General features: G+C 42.9%; 3 protein-coding genes and 1 non-coding gene across 4 annotated transcripts; 2 read left to right on the top strand and 2 right to left on the bottom strand.

The window, feature by feature from the left end:
• Positions 1 to 610: 610 nt before the first annotated feature.
• Positions 611 to 7,630, bottom strand: spred3 (sprouty related EVH1 domain containing 3). The gene is made up of 6 exons (XM_061047087.1): positions 7,383 to 7,630; positions 5,510 to 5,675; positions 5,162 to 5,330; positions 5,014 to 5,075; positions 4,756 to 4,914; positions 611 to 4,277 (listed from the first exon to the last, which is right to left on the bottom strand). Exons 1-6 carry the CDS (start codon positions 7,391 to 7,393, stop codon positions 3,270 to 3,272), a joined length of 1,575 nt encoding a protein of 524 aa, XP_060903070.1. The 5' UTR covers positions 7,394 to 7,630; the 3' UTR covers positions 611 to 3,269.
• A 934-nt stretch (positions 7,631 to 8,564) lies between these two features.
• trnap-agg (transfer RNA proline (anticodon AGG)) lies at positions 8,565 to 8,636 on the top strand. Its single transcript has one exon. It is a non-coding gene; the product is annotated as a tRNA-Pro (tRNA).
• Positions 8,637 to 10,490: 1,854 nt separating this feature from the next.
• psmd8 (proteasome 26S subunit, non-ATPase 8) lies at positions 10,491 to 14,447 on the bottom strand. Its single transcript, XM_061047102.1, has 8 exons — positions 14,336 to 14,447; positions 13,775 to 13,886; positions 12,755 to 12,827; positions 12,549 to 12,651; positions 12,292 to 12,457; positions 11,993 to 12,093; positions 11,568 to 11,679; positions 10,491 to 11,385 (listed from the first exon to the last, which is right to left on the bottom strand). Exons 2-8 carry the CDS (start codon positions 13,877 to 13,879, stop codon positions 11,248 to 11,250), a joined length of 798 nt encoding a protein of 265 aa, XP_060903085.1. The 5' UTR covers positions 13,880 to 13,886; positions 14,336 to 14,447; the 3' UTR covers positions 10,491 to 11,247.
• On the top strand, positions 14,186 to 16,488 carry nup88 (nucleoporin 88). Its single transcript, XM_061047098.1, has one exon. The coding sequence runs from the start codon at positions 14,211 to 14,213 to the stop codon at positions 16,359 to 16,361; it is 2,151 nt and encodes a 716-aa protein (XP_060903081.1). The 5' UTR covers positions 14,186 to 14,210; the 3' UTR covers positions 16,362 to 16,488.
• Positions 16,489 to 18,466: the final 1,978 nt, after the last annotated feature.

Raw genomic sequence — 18,466 nt, forward strand, 5'->3', positions numbered from 1 at the left:
AAGGCTGGAAACTGAAGAAAAAAAAAACCACATGTAGAGGATTATTATTAGAGTTTAGGAAAAGGCACAGTGAGTTTATGACATGCACATGTGAGAGAGAAGTAGACTCTGATTTAAAATATAGAGTGAGGGTTTAATAATGATACAAACCCACGATATGTAACACCTCAAAGCAGCACATTGGCACAAAGTCAGAAGTAAGACAGCACGGAAGATAAAAACCTGTCTCAAAAAAATAAAGAATCAGAATAAATATCTCAATAAATAAATAAAACAGGTAAATATCTCAATAATTACTTTGAAACTAATAAATACGTACATTTGAAAATATGCACATTGGCAGAAATCAATAACCCAAAAAGTAAATAGTACCTAACACAGAGTTACTCAGAAATCATAAGTTATTGATTACTCAAATCAAAAGGCACATTTATTAAGATGTAAGAATGGGGCCTGCAATTGTGATGGCATGACTGTCAGTACTTTACTCCCAACTCCTTTTCTCGACCAGAAGTAGGACAACTGTGCAATGGCTTTACTTGTTCAGTATATCTGCACCATCGAGTGAACGTGTGGAACCGTGCAGAGGTCTGTGCATTGCAGATTTGTGGGGGATCTGTGTGTATGTGTGACTAAAGGTCAGTTAAGGTTAGGGTAATGGCAGTCTAGAGTCCAACTCTGTGTGAGTTTCCTGCGAGTGACAGGATGCCTCTTTTCTTTTTTTTTTCTTCTAAGAGGACCATCATTGTTGGCAGGCCAGCCTAGAGGTGAAGAACGTTCGTCTCATAACCAAGAGGTCGAGGGTGATGTTTGTCAGCAGTTTTTGTTTCCTCACTCTGAACCCTGCTGCTTGTTCGCTCACTTCAAGTCACTTTGGATAAAAGTTCTTGGTTTAACCTAGCACATAAATAATCTAGTGAAGCCATATTTCAAGATCTACCAGGTGATTGAGACATGAGACTGTAGTAGAACTAGCCAACAATAATTTCCTTATACAGTACATAGCTTACTGGAAGTATTCCAATCCTTAATTTTAAAGGAAAATGCCTCAGGACATAAAGAGAGAAATCCCCCCCCCCCCCCCCCAAAGATTCTCCCACACTGTGAGGAGATCATCAATCTGTGATGCTTAGGACATTTCAAGACTTATTTTGAATCAATGTCTACCCTGCTTTCTAAATTCTTACATTTCTAGAAAATCTTTCAACAATTCACTTGAACAAGGGGTGAGGTGGTTGCATTTTATTTTTGTAATTAAATTCAAGTTATAAGGATATCAGAGCCTCGGTTTTCCAGTTGAAACAATGCAATGTTGTTGTTTTTTTTTAATGAAACCTACCATCCCTACCTCTATGATCATGTTTCTCTTTTGCATCATGTTAAGCACTGGTGCAAAGTGAAAGCTCTAAAAATGGCCCTTGGTCTTTGTTTCAGTACAAAAGCTAATGTTTATGCTGACAGAATCTGTCGGAGTTGAGGAGGGGAAATTAGCATTTAACCTACCCATCGCCAGTTATTTGCCAGACATAGAAAAATATACCACAAATTAGCAAAATATACACATAAATGCAAGGTACCGTATATCACCAGACGATTTTTTAAATGTCTTGGGGTGACTTGACTAACCAAAAACTTTCTCACACATACTTGAGCATCCTCAGCACCGTGGGTGGATTAAGACCTTGAAGGACTGTTTGACTCTTCCACTCCACCTCATCCATTGCCAAGAGGCAGCGTGAACGTTTGAACAGGGTTAGGACAGGACTTAAAAATAGCAGCTTTTTTTTTTTTTTGACTACATACTTAAAGCAACATTCAGTAAACACATCTGCCACTGTGCCCAAACAAAGACCTAACCACCATTCATCTTGTGTATGTCGTCTCACACCGCCAATAGACTACAGCACATAGTTTAAAAGTCACACATGCTGTTGCTCAAAGACAAAGTTAGTGTTCCTGTTTTTTCATTCCTTTCTGATATCAAACACAATAACACACTACAGTATTCGGTTCCAATACTTCCAATTAGTGTTGAGTTTGTTTCTACTTGGTACAAAAATACTCTTTTAATACACTGTTCATTGCACTTGTTATTTTTTGGTGGCGTCTCACTTCAAGGCCCTGACATGTCGAGGGATTGGTTAGCATTGGGGTCCTGTTTTGTATTTCTTTGGGGTTAGGATTGTACTGTCGTTGTGTACGTTAGGTAGAATAGACTTGCTCAGAGGCCTCAGTTGTAAGCACCTTGACAGACTGAACAACTACAGCGGGAGGATAGGATGTGTCGTATGATTAATACTGAAAACACATGGAAAGATGGAAATATTATGTGTAACGTGAGGGTGTTCAATGTTCGACAAAAATTCTTGATTTTTTTTTTTTTTTAAGAGAAAAGAAATAACCCTGTGTTTGGTTACAAAGGACCATAATGCGTCACATTATGACTTTTAAGTCTTTGTGGTTTTCATTGCAACTTCCCTAAAAAATAATTGTCCCTTTGCATTTGATAACCTCTCTCTCTCTCTCTCTCTCTCTCTCTCTCTCTACAACTTTAACCAAAAGACAACACTAGTGGTCCGAGATGCTCACACTCTGCACTCCCGGCCGCCCCTTCCCCCACCTTTCTTTTTCTTAACCAGGGTTTGAACAACATTTGAGGTAAAATTAGAGGTAAAGGGTGACATCTGTTCATCTGACTGATAAACAGGCTAACATGAAACAAACAACTTTCCCCAAGATCTCATGTTTGTGAACGTGATAGTGTGTGCCATTTGGGGGATTCTGTCATTATGTTTTACACTTAGTAAAATATACCAATTAAAATTATAACAATCATATATATAAACATCTTCTGTTTTTTGTGTTTTTCTTTTCTAAATAAAAAAACAAACAGACATTTTGAAACAGTGTACACATCATCTTTGCCTCTGCCACTTCTCTTCCTGTGATCAAGTCTGTTGACTGTTAACTCTAGATCAGCCCGAGCCTCAGTAGATCCACTATGACGGCTCCAGACGACTCCCACAGAGCCTTATCTGATCGCAGTGCACCTTCAGTAGGCGTGGGCCAGAGAGGAAGGCCCCAGGTTGGAAAAAAGAAAAAAGCAGAATGAAGTGAGGCTTTGGAAGGCCAAGTCAGAGGTCTGGGTCTACTGAGAATGCTTTGACACCTATGCTCCCCCTTTGTGCACCCCTGCAGGTGCTCTCTCCTCTCAACACCCAAAACCTCTTTGGTCCGGGGAAACCCTTCCCACGCCCCCGAGCCCGGCCTCATCGGACTGCCTTGTGCTTCCCCCCACAGCAGCCGCACCTTTCCCCACAACGCAGGCAGGCGCGCAAAGGCAGGTAGCAGCACATGCAGGGCACAAAGAGCGACAAAGCCAGGAGGGCCAGCCAGCGGGCACAGCAAAGGGGGTTCGAGTGGGCCCCCGAAGAGTCATCGCACGAGCAAGGCTCCCAGAACTCTCCTTCAGAGTCTGACATGCAGTGGTACAGCAGAGACTCTGCGCACCACACACAGGTCCACTGGCGCAGGCAATGAAGGGCCGGGTCTGGGGCGTCCCTGCAGCGGCCCCGCCCATTCTCTGAAGCGCTGAAAACAGAGCGGCAGTACACACACCGAGACGAGCACGACGAACCCTGAGGACACGGGCTGTCGTCGTCAGGCGAGATCACGCCCGTGTCGCAACTGCCGCCTGCCCCCCCTCCTCCTCCTCCTCCTCTTTTACGAGTCCGCGACCTGGGCGTGGCCAGTGAGGTGTGGATGCAGCAGGGAGAGGGCGAGCCCTTGCCCGTCTCCTGGGGTGAGCCGGCCCCTGAGGACACACCTGACACGGCGTTGGACATACAGGTGGGCGACGACGAGGAGAGACGCTGGGAAGCTTTACTGTCTATGTTCACCGTCACTTCACAGCCCGCGGTCCCCACTCCTGCCAGGTCCTTTTCGAAGCGGACCACACACAGCTCTGACTTGTCCTGAAGACTCCCGCCGCCGCCTACAACCACTCCCCCGGTCAGCCCGCCGACCATAGTCCTGGTAGCCCCCGCCCTTCGATAGTCCTCGTAGCCCCGAGAGCCCCACAGGTCTTTGCAAGGGTCCACACTGCGCAGGTCGCCCTCCTCCAGCAGAGAAATGGTAGGCGAGAGGGGAGACAGAGGAGAGGAGGCCGGGGGACCTAGAGGAGGGGTAGGTGGAGCAGGAGGCGGGGGCGGAGGCGCCGGGGGATTCAACACGGGGGTCATTTGTGAAAGCTGGTGTTGTCCCGGCCTGGTGTGGATCTGCGGAGAAGGGTATAGGATGACAGAGTAAGCCAGGAACACTGTGTCCTGTGGCTGCTGGTACACAAACATGTTCATTTGTAGAATATCTCTAATAGACACATGAGGGATCCAGAACCACCGGATCGGATTACATTTGAAGCTATCCGACATCGATGTTTTCCTTTTGCTTTGAGTTTACAAAAAAAGGTGCTTTTGTGAATTTTGGACTTCAGGATAGAAAGGTAACAATAATTAAGCAGACAATCTCTCACTGCGTTCACTGCTCAAATTTAAAATAATAAATCCAAATATGACTTATTTTCCCCCCTTGAGAGACCCTGAGGAAGTTCCCACACCGAACTTAAACCGCTATTCTTTTTACATAAATGACCATTTGAGTGTAACAAGTGCAGAGAAATCAGCTGCATATTATGGAGCATCATATTATCACAGTGAAGTAACAATGATGTGCAGGGAGCAGGAGGTGTTTAGCTACCTGAGCAGGTGTCTGAGTGGTGACAGCATGGCTGGATCCAAAGCTGAACTCCTCTGACCGTACGAAGCAGATAGATGAAGACTCACTCGTCACTATGGTGATGGGTTTGGGAAGCATCTCCTTTCTGCTGTTGGATGAAGACTCACTTCCTGTATGGGACTGGCAGAGGCTGAATGTCATCCCACAAGTCAAAAACAATAATCGCATGTATGAGGCGGAGGATAAATGTTGAAAACAGCACACTGCTCAGATACTCACTGCTTGCCCGTCGTCCTCTGTGTCGGCCTCTTCTGGTGTGGAGGACGAGGGCGAGTCAGAGCCTTGATAGGATGTTAAAGAGAGAGGATTAATGATATCCCATTTCAAACACAACACATGTTTTTATTTGTGACTCATATGTCTCTACCTCTGTCCAGCTTGTCTATGACAGTTTGCAGCCCTTTCTCGAAGGAGATGGCATCAGCAGGACTCTGGAACGTAAGGCCAAACTTTCGATCCTCTACTCTCCAGTGATGGAAGATGGGGTTCACCTTGTTGTACACTAACCCCCTTTGCACTGCACACTCCAGCACCGGCTGAAGACACAAACAGCAGCCCCAGCAACACAGGAAGTTATATTAACAAAAAAAAGAATATATATATATATACCCTCCTGAAAATCATGCCCTTCACATAACATGTCATCTACAGTCTTTAGGTGGTGTCGAGGAGCAACGTGGCACCAAAGACAGCCATAACACACGCACACACTCACTGCTCGATCTCGCAGTCGTTCTCCACGAATGATGTATTCTCTCCGCCCCTTGCCTTCGTGACTCCGCCCTTTACATATCACCACATGACTGAGGCCGCCACCTCCAAGGGGCACCCAGCCGCCACTGGAGTCATCACGTGTCATCACCACTGCACGAACACGCACACTGTCAGGGAAGCCGAGAGAGGGGAGCAGAGGCCCAGGCTGATTAAACCACGCAATGATGGCACATCCACTGGCACTGACACACGCAACACAAATAGACGCGCACAATTACGCACAGATACGCACATTCATTCAGTTAAAGCCGGGACCAACTTTCACAATACAACAAAAATGCAGCAGTATATAATGAATAAGATGGCAAGGCAATTGTTTTCTGCTCTGTGGCACTAAGATTGCATGATGAAATTCATTCCAAGAAGACAAGAAAGTTGAGTTGACAACTCGTGGCGTTGCAACATGACAGCTCAAAGGTGTATCATACAGCAGGCTAATAATCCATGCTCAGGGGGATGGAGGTTCGTGTAATATGAATTAGCATGTTATGAAAGTAAAAAGGAAATATGGATAGTGTGTTTCTTTCTGCTGTGCAAGGAGCACATGCGAATCCGGGAGTTCAGCATGCGACTGACGGTCCATATGCGATGTGAGAATAAAAGGAAAAGTGAAGCAAACGGATAGAAAAGAAAGCCAGCACTGAGGAGGGGAGAGATGGCCAAATGGGAGGAGGGAGGAAGAATGAGTGTTTCCCACATAGATGTATCAATGAACGCACCCATTCGACATCAGAGGCCCCCCGGCATTCTTGCAAAAGAAGCTCTGCCTTTGTCAATCGGTTGAATACTCAGCATGTGAATGTAACGCATGCACAGCCGGGTCCTTATTGTTATTATCAAACCACTCTGCATTTTTTTTATTGTTGGGAATTATTTCCCAGACGCTTCTTTTCGCCATCCCGCCCCTGCTGCACGCGTTCATTAACACACCCCGATTTGATGTTATATTTTTTTTTTATGAATGGAATAGATCAGGCCTGGAGTCGCACATCGCACCGTGCCTTGTGTTTTCCGCCGGATATTTTTAAGGCCTAAATACACAATGCAATCGCGTGCGAAAAAGGTGGAAGGAAAAAAGGAACGAGTGGGTGAGAGGATGGAGAGGAAACGAGAGATGGGGGGAGGGGGCCGATTAGAAAAGGGAAGGAGGAGAGGAGGGGTGAGGATGAGGGAGAGCGAGCGAGCGAGCGAGAGGGAGAAAAAAAATCACATTTCATTCATAAAGTTTGGCTTTAAAAAATCATAATGAAACCCCGAGACACGTTGATAAAAATCACAACGCCTCCATCCCTCCCTCGTTTTACTGTAGCCATGTCTTGAATGACGCGATGCTGGCCCCAAACTCGCCATATTTCGCCGTTTTTCTCCCATACATTTTACACATTGACTGATTTCGTGACTCTTTTTTTTTTTTTTTTTTTACCAATCGCTATCCATGCACTTAGTTCTGTGATGTTGCATTGCTTCTGTTGTTTGTTTAATATATTTCAGTCATTATTATATTTAATTATTCTGTGTTGGTGGGTAATGAAGACTGCCAGCCGACTAAAAGCACAGGTCCCCATGTAGATGGCTTAACATTATCACATATTGGAATGGATATATCGGAAATGGGGTGTATGCTGTTGATTCAAGACTACGTAATGGTGTTTTTAAGTCTCGACAGCCTGCTAAATTGTAGAGCACCGATTGTGGTAATAGTGCAAGATACTGGATTGGTTAAACATTGATGGTGGTGGCGTTCTCTCTATCCGTTCAGTGGATGACTGAATATATATATGTGCAATGTTCAAAATGAAAATGTAAGGACTTACTCGCCCTCCATGGCTCGGTGTTGCCCGCCGCTTGCAGCAGCCCACCCCAGGGTCTCCTCTCTCTCTTTTTATCCTCCTTTCATGAAACACTCACAGTCTCACCCACATTCTCTCTATATCTGCTCTCATTTTCCTAATCTTGCTCTCTCTTCCTCCCTTGCTCCGGCTCTCTCTCTCTCTCTCCACCTTGATGTCGTTTCGGTGTATCAGGATAGGCTTGAGGTTGCAGCAGCCATTTTCCGCTGGCAGCATCCTCCCTCTCTCTCTCTCTCCCTCCCTCCCTCCCTCCCTCCCTCCTCTCTCCCTCTCTCGCTCCAAATCACTCCCTTTCTTATTCCCATTCTCACTCTACCTGCCCTGTGCCAACACATCCGCACAAATCATTGACAGCATCTGGCTTTTGCTGGGCTATAAGGTTTGCATGTGACCATGTGATTTCAAATCATCTAAATTGAGCAGTAAGTCATTGATTATTGATAAATGAGTGACGTGGGTGGTAAATAAAGATTGTTAGACCATCAAAGATCTCCAGTTGATCCACTGATTGTCAATAAAAAAAATACAGGTTAAAAATGTATTCTAATCCAACACACGTTTCCGTGCATACTTGTTTTATTATATTAGTCTCACTTAAGTCTATTTTTCCTTAGATTATTTTGTTTATTTATTCTTAATGTGTGTATAACGAAGTTGTCAATCAGAAGCAGGAAAAGAAAAACACGAGATGCTCCCGTGTAGGCTAACTTAACTACACATGTACAAATTGAGGAGGCTGCTGCAAGGATTTCAGCACCATGGACAGCCACCCAGTCAGAAAAATTACTTTGCTAACTTTATGAAAACCTTTACTTAATGGCGTTATTTTCAATATGTTAAATAACCACTCGTCTGCAGCATTCCTGACTAAGTCCAAAGTTATTCTATATCACATGTTGTTCACTTTAAAGGCTACATCAAAATCCATTTATCTACTCAGTATGCTAAGCTACTGCAATGCCCCCTCAAACGAGTTTAAACTCAAAGTCAGTAAAAACGAAAAAGTTGCTGTAATGCATAAAACAACAAACGTTTAAATTTGTTAGTTAGTAGTCTAGTGAAGCCATAAGCATCTAATAATGTAAATCGTGTGTTGTAGAATTGTGTAGAGGTACTAATAAGGTGGTAGCAACTTGCAGCACGCACGGCTCGTTGGTCTAGGGGTATGATTCTCGCTTAGGGTGCGAGAGGTCCCGGGTTCAAATCCCGGACGAGCCCAGATTTTATTTTTTTAAATGTTTAAATAACTATATGCAATTATGTTCATTAACTAATGGACGTGACTGACTCCATTCGTCCCTTAAAAAACGCAACCCAGTCCTACTCAAACTTACATGGATATAAAAACAACAGCATACCTGTTCCTTAGTCAACCCTGTTCTTTAAATTCAGTGTTGTTATGCACACCAGTACATCTTATATGTTTTTATCATTAAAGTCAATCCTAACCTTTACCTGGAGCAGTATTTAAGTAAGACGTCGACTTATTTATTTATTTATTTTTTGCGTGCCTATTCATTTTACTTATGTTTTATGTCTTTTAACTTGATTCTGTATTTCACATGTAGTTTTCTTTTATCTCGTGTGAGCTGTTACGTATTTTATTTATTCTTCTGTACAGCACTTTGGTCAACTGTGGTTGTTTTAAAGTGCTTAACAAAAACACACAAAAAAATGTATTTACAAGTCCCCTGAATTAACTTGAAAACTCTCCCAAGCTCACATATTTTCAAATACGTTATTATACAATTTATGTATAAAATATAATTACAAAACATTTGTTAATGTGTGAGTCTTTTCTGACTTTAAGTTTGCTTTAAGAATGTAACTAGCGAAACTCAACGTTTCCCATTTCGTAAGACAATGAGCCGATTATGTCAACCTTCGCTGACTTTTGGCAAATTGATGTAACCAATGCTAAAAAACTGTGAAAATTTAACAAACTCCTAATTTATTAAGAAATTAAGGGCCTAACTGTGTAGAACAAACTTTTGTAGCACAAACAACTTCATTTTTTTTCTAAAAAGGGGAACATTTTGTTTTAATCACTTGATCTACTTTTAACATTTGACCTCTTCTTCTTCTCCAACAACTTCCAGTGTCACCAAGAGGAATAAGGTCTTGAGAACAAGTGCAGTAGAAGTCGAAATTTGCAGCAGCTTTACAGCAACCCACAAAGAGGCAGCTTCTGCATGTCTTTTAATCAACATAAGAAATCTAGTGTGCAAGCCTAAGCCGGACTTTGAAAGTGCACACCAACACTGCTTGAATCAGTGACGTCAACAGCATGATAGTAGAGAAGTACTGATATGGATTCTGGGCCATATTCAAAAGAAGCTGCGGCAGAGGCAGAAATTAATGGCTCTTCCAGGAGATCAGAGCTCCCTGCAAATAGCTAGAACGTTTACGACAGCCAGGATTTAGTGACATGGAAGAAAACAATCAAGAAAGAGAATGAGCTCCCCAAGGTAACCCACCCACAAAGCTGAAGAATTCATATAGCATTCAAAAAGTCAACATGCAACTACTAGCTCCCCAGGTAACTTTAGTTGAAGAGATGCCTAAAGCTGTCTGCAGGTCAAAACTAAAAACCCAATACGCAGACAAAACTCTAAGGTTAGGACTACAGTAAAAACTTGGTTTCCTTTCCTCAAATTACTACTGTGAGGCAAATGGTGAATCAAAATAATTGCACGGCAGATGAAAAACAGGAGCCAAGCATCAGACCTGCAGTAAGTCCTAAACTGGGAGTCTCTGCTGAGTGCTGATGGTCGCTAAACACCCATTTGAAGTTAAACTGGTTTGTTCCCCTTAGGTGCCCACTGAGTATTTTTTCTTTTAACACAAAGAACTAAATCTTAAGGTAAGAAAATATTTAAATTGACTCATTTCTATTATATTAAAGTTGGAGGAACAAGATTCTCATCAATGCAAGATTACATTCAAAATTGTTTACATTAATGACTTACATTTTCACAATGGCTTGTGTTCCAGTAAAGGTCCTGTAAATGACGACTGGCGTCCTGGGAAAGTTGCAGTGCAAAAACTAAAAATGTACAGACATTCAAAAAGTTTCTTTTCGGAATCATTTATTGCAGACAAAGAATTCAATTGTGAGATCAACTGGATTACAAACCATCTAGGGAGGAAGAGGCATTACCGTTTAAAAAACACAAACTTCAATGGCAATCCTCTCAGTTGCTAGGTTACAAGGCAAGGGCAACACATTTCTGTGAGCTCTGCTAAGAGACAAAATGAACTTTGTATACAAAAAGTGTTTGATTTAATTTGGGGGGGAAACAAGGGGGTTCTATTGACAGTTTTTTTGTGACACTGTAAGGCAAAGTCATGGGGTGGTGATTGAGATAAACATGTAAAACAGTTGAGACCCAAAAGTGTAGACGTAGTATATGGTCATAAGTGATGTAAATTCTTGTTTTTAAAGACACCAACTGGGAGTGACCCATAAAAAGATCAATCTAATGGTGAACCATTGGTATCTTGGACAAATTAAGTAACGACTATAAACCAGTAAATGTCTTCCATAAAGGTAGCTCTGCTGCTGAACAGACTGTTCTCTTATGATACTTGAAGTTTTTTTTCATCCTTTAAATAAAATAGGAGGAGCGCATTCAGACACGTTAGAGCATCCAGGCAAAATAAATGGTAATTAATTTGAAAGATGTGGGCAAATTGTCAACCACTCTGGCAATCATAGCATTTATTTTCCTCCGGGAAATTGTGTTTGAACTGACAGGATGTGTACTGAATCAGCAGCGTGAGTATCTGAGTGTGTCTGTACATGGCTGAGAGTGTTCCTGGGGGCGGATTACACAATCATTTCCAGCTGTCGTGCATATTCGATGACCTGTTGTGCCAGCTCTGTAGAGGGAATGGTCACCTCTTCTGTCCGCTGCTGCTGACTGGTGAAAGAGTAATAGCCATCTTGGCTCAAACTCCAGCCCCTCTGAAATGATATGAAAGTAACAATGAGCTTTTGCTTATTTTTTTAAGAGAGAGAGGAGAGATCACTTTCAGTAAAACAATATTCTACAACATTTATCTCCTTGAAAGTCAATGTTTTCTTTTTGTAAGCTTTAGATACTATAAATGTGACATTAATAATAGTTAAACAAAAATCATACATACCTTCTTGGCGTACTCAGTCATCTTTTTTGGAGAACTGAAGAAAAGCACGCGCGTAGCTTCTCCGAACTGGATCTGCTCATATGCTTTCTCTATGCAACCTGCGATTTCATCACTGCAATGGTGAAGACCACATTTTGAGTCATCATTAATAACTTTCTTCATTTCACCTGGATTATATGATTAAAGTAATTTCCTCACATTTCTAAATCAAGTCAACTAACTACATTATGTATGTCAAAGGTGTCCTAATGTAAGCGTTCCTGAACTGTCAATTGATCTATGCCAATATTTTTCAAGTCAATGGTGGTACATGAAGAATATTTTAAAACAACAGGATGCATTAGGATTTGGACAGAAATTACAAACTCATCTAAAAGCAAACAACAACACTCAATATGAATATAAAGTAAATAACAAATTCTTACCGAATGGTGTCGAGCAGAATATCTATAAAAAAAGTGTAGCTCTCAGCAGGTATGTTGCCTTTTGCAAGAAATACCTTGTTGTAGCTTCCCTCCATCAAGTACTGCAAGGGCAAGAAGAGAATATAAAACATTTACATAGTATTTACATATAAGTTAATATGATACAGTGTTAACAAGCAATGCAGAAAAGATACATTATTCTGACTGATAAATATCACATTTTGAGCCCGGTCACTTCAAAGTAACAATGTGATATCAAAAGCCCAAATCTATGCTCTGTGTATGGTTAAATATTTCACCTGTTCTAGGGATACTGGGTGTCTGATGTATACGTTGGTCTGAATGTCCCGTGCACTCAGTCTCTCAAGTTCTGTGTGAAACTCAGACACGCGGTTCTGTGAGAGCAGGAACAGCAGGTTAAGTCCAAGTAACTGGTGCATGTAGGCAGCATCAGGCAGTTCCTCCCTTTAAGAAAGAATAAAAGAAACAAGTGAGTACAATGCAACTATATCCAGATTTGATGAAAAAAAACCAGAAAACCAAAAGGTGACTTTACTTGTAGTCGAAGTAGTAACATTTTAGCTGGGCCATGTATCTCTCAAAGGATGGTATGTCCTTCTTGAGGATGCTCCACAAGGCTCCAATTTCAAGGACATCACCTAAAGCACATATGCAGATCTGTCTTAATGAGGCATACCACAGATTTAAACACATATCTAGGATTAATATAAATTGTCAGCTTGGCTTGCTTATTGTACTTACGAGCTAAAATGAGCTGCTGCTTGGTCAGGGCGGACCCACTGGTAGGTAAAAAGTTCAGCTCCAATAAGGACACCTGTAAATACAGAAAGTAAAGGCAATGTGAAGCCCGAGTTATGCAGGCTCTTGAAATCTTAAATCGTGAAACTTGTCAATAATAAATAAAACAAGGAGTTATGAAAGGAAGAATATTTCAACCGGTAGAATTACAACAGAGGAGTTGTATTTTAATAACCATTAAGTGGTTAACGCTGGAGACGCGATGAAACAGAAAGTAGTGTCATTTAACTTTGATTGAAGTTATTAAATAAATAATAATAAAATAAATATAATAACAATAATAATAATTGGGTTTACAAGTTTTGTATACACAGGTGTATGTTAATGTGTATTATATAAATGTAAATTGTACATATAGTAGCCTAAATCAAATTGTATATATATATATATAGTATTAAATGTATAATTGTAAACATACTGTACCAAACTGTATAGATATAAGGATTGTATAAATATATAAAATGTAAATATAGTACATCAAATTATACAAATAGATATGTATAATTTGAACATTGATTTTTATTTATTTATTGTATTTCGTGCTTTTCATTTTGTTTGATTTTATTTGATATGTTTGATTTTATTAGATATGTCTAAAATAAATAAATAAATTAATTAATTAATTTGTTGTTATTTCAGGTTAATACAGATGAGCTGTGTGTTAGCATTTAGCAACACTGACTATGATTTGTTTTCCCATTTTTGTAACATAAATGCTACAATTATTGCAAGGACTCGTCAGAAACACAACATTCAATTAATTAGTAAAAAAAAAAAAACATAAGTTAAACCCCAAATAAACAGAATAATGTATTATAAACACACAAACAAACAAACACTAACGTTAGCATGACTAGCCTTCCTTAGCTTAGCTTAACCTGCTAACAGCTAACGCTTCTAAACATGATAACTTCAACACACACGCGCTGATATTAAACCAACCAGGTGTGTGTGTGACTGTACCTTAAGTTTGCTCAGAAGGTCCCCGCATTTACTCAGGTTTGGGTTTTTCTTATTCCACTCTGTTTTCAGTGTCTCGTACAGACCAGCGGTCTCTTTCAACGCCATGGTGATTCTGCAAAAATAATTTACGACAGCGGCCACCGGAACACGTTTAAACAACTGTCGTAAAAACACTCCTGTTGTTGCCTCAGACGTTGGGGGGTGCGTTCGAATTGTGCCTCGGATGCGCGACTCCACTTTAAACGAATTGTGGGGCGTAAAAAGGATGGTCCAGTGTAATCCTATGCTTAAAGGAGGTTATAAAGGAAGCATTGACCCACCTTTTCCTTTTAGCTTTTAGAGTGGCCGCCACTTAAATGCTTCCGGAGTTAAGGCAAAGTGGATAGTGAGAGGAGATAGGAGGGACAATTGGAACGCACCCCGGAAAACGGCGAAGATGGCGGCGTTCAGCGCGGAGCGGTGGTTGGAGGACTTACCAAATCATGCGATTTTCAAACAACTGCGAAGCAAGTTGCATTTGGAGCCCAATTTAAACGAGAGGGGGGTCGCTAAAAACCTCACCTTCTGTTTGGGCGGGGACTTCTTCGTGTGGGACGACGCCGACCGCGTTTTCTACACGACCAACCTGCGCCAGTTGAACTCGGACGACAACAGCGGAAGCTACCAGACCTTGCTGTGCATCAACCATCCGCACTTCGAGGTGTGCCAGGTGTTGCTGAGTCCCACGCAGCACCACGTGGCTCTCGTCGGGAAACAGGGGGTCTCGGTGCTGGAGCTTCCTCAGCGGTGGGGCAAGAGGTCAGAGTTCGAGGGCGGCAGAAGCGACGTCAGCTGCAAGACCATCCCGGTGGCGGAGCGGTTCTTCACCAGCTCCGCGGCGGTGAGTCTGCGACAGGCGGCTTGGTACCCCAGCGAGACGGACGAGCCCCACCTGGTGCTGCTCTCATCCGACAACACCATCAGGTTTTACGGGCTGAAGTCTCCACAGACGCCGGGTAAAGTTTTATCTCTGTCGCAGTCAGAAGATGACAGCAGCGGTCATCCTCCCGCCCGGTCCTTCGCAGCTTCTCTGGGAGAGATTGCTGTCGCTTTTGACTTCGGGCCACTTTCAGCTCCACCTCGGCAGCTGCCAGGACTGTCCTCCAAAGACCAGCAGGTGTACCCTTTGTACATCCTCTACGAAAACGGGGAGACCTACCTGAGCTACACCAGCCAGACAAACGGGGCGGTGAGTGTGAGTAAACCCGCCGGACCCCTCCCCATGTATCCTGCTGCAGAGGATAATTACGGCTATGACGCCTGCGCCATCCTCTGCCTGCCCTGCGTCCCCAGCATCCTGGTCATTGCCACGGAAACCGGCACGCTGTATCACTGCGTGGTGCTGGAGTCAGAAGACGAGGAGGAGACCGTGGAGAAGTGGATCCGAGGAGCAGAGGCGGTGCCGGCTCTTTACGTGTTCGAGTGTGTTGAGCTGGAGCTGACCCTCAAAGTGGCCACGGGCGAGGATGAGGACCCCCAAGAGTTTGATTTCACCTGCCCGATCAGACTGCACAGAGACCCCCTCTGCCAGCACAGGTATCACTGCACGCATGAAGCGGGAGTGCACGGAGTCGGGCTAATCTGGGTCAACAAGCTGCAGAAGTTCCTCCAGTCCGGGGAGGAGGATAAGGACGGCCTCCAGGAGCTGGCCGCTGAGAAGCGCTGTATCGTCGAGCACATTCTTTGCACCAGACCCCTCCTAACCAGCCAGTCGTCTCCGGTTCGTGGCTTTTTGATTGTGTCTGACCTTTCCCTGGGTGCCACTATGATCTGCATCACCAGCAGCTTCGAGTGCATCTTGTTGCCCCTGCTGAGCTCTGTGCGCCCTCCCTCCCCTCCCCTGCTGTGTTCCCATCCCGGCCCAGGCTCCGTCAGCTCCCCTCTACGAGGACTGGCCGACGACTCCTTCGAGCAGCACATCCGCAACATCCTGGCACGCAGCTCCACTAATCCTCTTGTGCTAAAGGCTGGCGACAAGGACATGTCACCTCCTCCTCCGGAGTGTCTGCAGCTCCTCAGCAGAGCCACGCAGGTCTTCCGCGAGGAGTACATCCTCAAGCAGGACATGGCCCGCGAAGAGATGCAGAGGAGGGTAAAACTTCTGACGGGCCAGAAGAAAAGGCAGCTGGAAGACATGGCGCTGTGCAAGGAGGACCAAAAGAGTCTGAAAGAGGCGGCAGAGAGGTTGGCGGACAAATACGAAGACGCAAAGTATCGTCAGGAAACCATCATGAACAGGGTTAAAAAAGTGCTGGGCAGCCTTCAAAGCCACCTACCCATACTGTCAAACAGCGAGAAGGATATGAGGAAGGAGTTGCAGACCATCGGTGATCAACTTAAACACCTGGACAACTCCATCAAGCAGGTGAACATGAAGATGGAATACCAGAAGACACAAGTGGACAAGAACGCACCGGCCGCCAGGACGTCAGTCTCACTGAATGCCCACCAGAAGAAGGTGGTTCAGGATGTCCTCAGAGAACAGGGACAGCAGATCGGAGACATGATGAAACAAATCAAAGACATAAAAAACCACGTCAGTTTCTGAAAAACGGGTCGCTTTAGTCATGCCTTACTTGGTGTATGGGTGTTTGAAGAATAGTTTGAAATGAAAGATATTTTGTACACACTGATACATATTTACCCCTCTTAATAAATCTGTGTTTCTAAATAGATTTGCTAAGGTTGCCTTCATGTCTTGCATAACATTTTGCATATGTTATACGTCAACATTACTAAAGGTAAAGGTTTGAGTCAGTAATGTAAAAGTAGAAAATGTTGTGTTTTGGCAGCTAAAATTGCGAAGAAATACGAGCTGAACTCATTCGACTAAGCTGTTTACAACTTGTTCTGCTCACCTTTTTTGAATGATAATAAAATTGTTATTTTCTCGGTAACTGTCTTCACTTATTTTTCAGTTTACATCCGCAAATTACAACTATTCAGGAGCTTGCATGAAAAGTTAAATCCCAAGCGAATGAAAAACTGACAAAAAATAGTATATTAACGACTAGCACTGCACAATACATCACTATTGCAATTTAAGCATTTTAAATTAACACAAACCAAGAGTCCTTACTTATTCAAATCAAATAAGAACAACACACCTGAAAACAGACGATGCTGTCTAATGGAGGCATAATGGCCTTCCTTTGACATCATTCTGAGTCAATTAAAGCTTAATCGAGCTATCACCTACACTCAGAAATTGGTGCAAATTAAGTAAAATTGATGCTGTTGGGTTTATTTTGGATTTAGGAGGGGCATGCTGTTAACAGATGTTGAGTAAAAAATGAAGAGCTGCACATAAACAGAAAATATATAACTGCTAATATGTATTTTTTTATATTAGAGTGGCGCACTTTATATTCTTATTTCAAAAATTAATAATATAATCACACATTGGATATATCTCATACTTAACGGGACTATTTAAAATACCTTCAGAGACTCAATCAGAGTGGAAGGATAAATGATACACTTTCATTGTAGCTCATCTCAATACAAAACTCATGTACATATCTAAATTGTATGTTATTAGTTGTTTTAATTTCCTCTCTACACACTGGCTATTACGAGTTCTGAGTCAAACTTCAAATAGATGGTTAAAAATCCACAGTCCATTTACATCCTGTGTGTTTTATAACAGCTCTGTGGAAGATATCCGCTGCGTTAGATTAACTGTGACTACTGAATTCTCTTAAATGTTACACTATTTCAACACAGCATGTCTAGACTAAGAATTCTGATCGTACCCTTTAATGCTCATGTTTGTGGATCTACAGTTGGACAGTGTAGTAGTGTGCAGTGTGCAGAGTAAGGCTGCCAGTAATCCTGTTTCCAGCAGATGTCACCACTCTCCAGAGTGACTTCACTTTTTGTTCCAAGGCAGGTTTTGCTAGTGAGGAATTCCCCGTGTAAACACTGGGTGACGTACGAGGAGACCCCGGTTTTGTTGAGTAATCCTCATTGTTGGGGGAGCCCGATGTTGTGGGGGATCCTCTGCTGCAGCTTGGGCCTTCCTGTTGGATCCACCTCATGGCTGTGAAAGCACCGTGTAGCTAGAGTTGAGCTACAAATGTTAAAGAAGGTTTATGACTCAGCATAGCCTCATTATGTAAACAGGCAAGCACTGTTCTATGGATATTTTATTTAATCTAATCTTTAAAATGATTTTAAAATATGTGAATTCAGGATAAGTTTGTGTCTTGCCAAGAAACATTTCAGCCGTACTGTACAGAATAAGGTGTGGTTTGCTACAGGTCTAGCGCAGGAATTCTCCAAATAGGGGGATGTTGTTAAAGTCTTTCATAAAGGTACAGTGTCTAGATCCTGTGCATGAGCCTGAGGAAACTTAGCGGACCCTAGGAAAGGAGATATTAATAACTCTTGGTCCAACCCACCACATTCTTCACATGTGAGTCACTGTAAGCCAGAGAGAGAGAGAGAGAGAGAGAGAGAGAGAGAGAGAGAGGGGAGGAAAAAGCTGCACAGCCTCTGTTTCTCATTTGTGTTTCTTTCCATGGAGGAGTGGAACAGGGAGGCGGGGAGACCACCCCCCCTTCTTCTGCAAAGCTTGATCGCCCTTATGTGAATCACACACACAGCTCCACACGGCACACATATTTGAGCTCACCGCATAGTTTACATGAG

The sequence above is a fragment of the Labrus mixtus genome, chromosome 9 (assembly GCF_963584025.1).
Source record: "Labrus mixtus chromosome 9, fLabMix1.1, whole genome shotgun sequence".
NCBI lineage: Eukaryota > Metazoa > Chordata > Actinopteri > Labriformes > Labridae > Labrus > Labrus mixtus.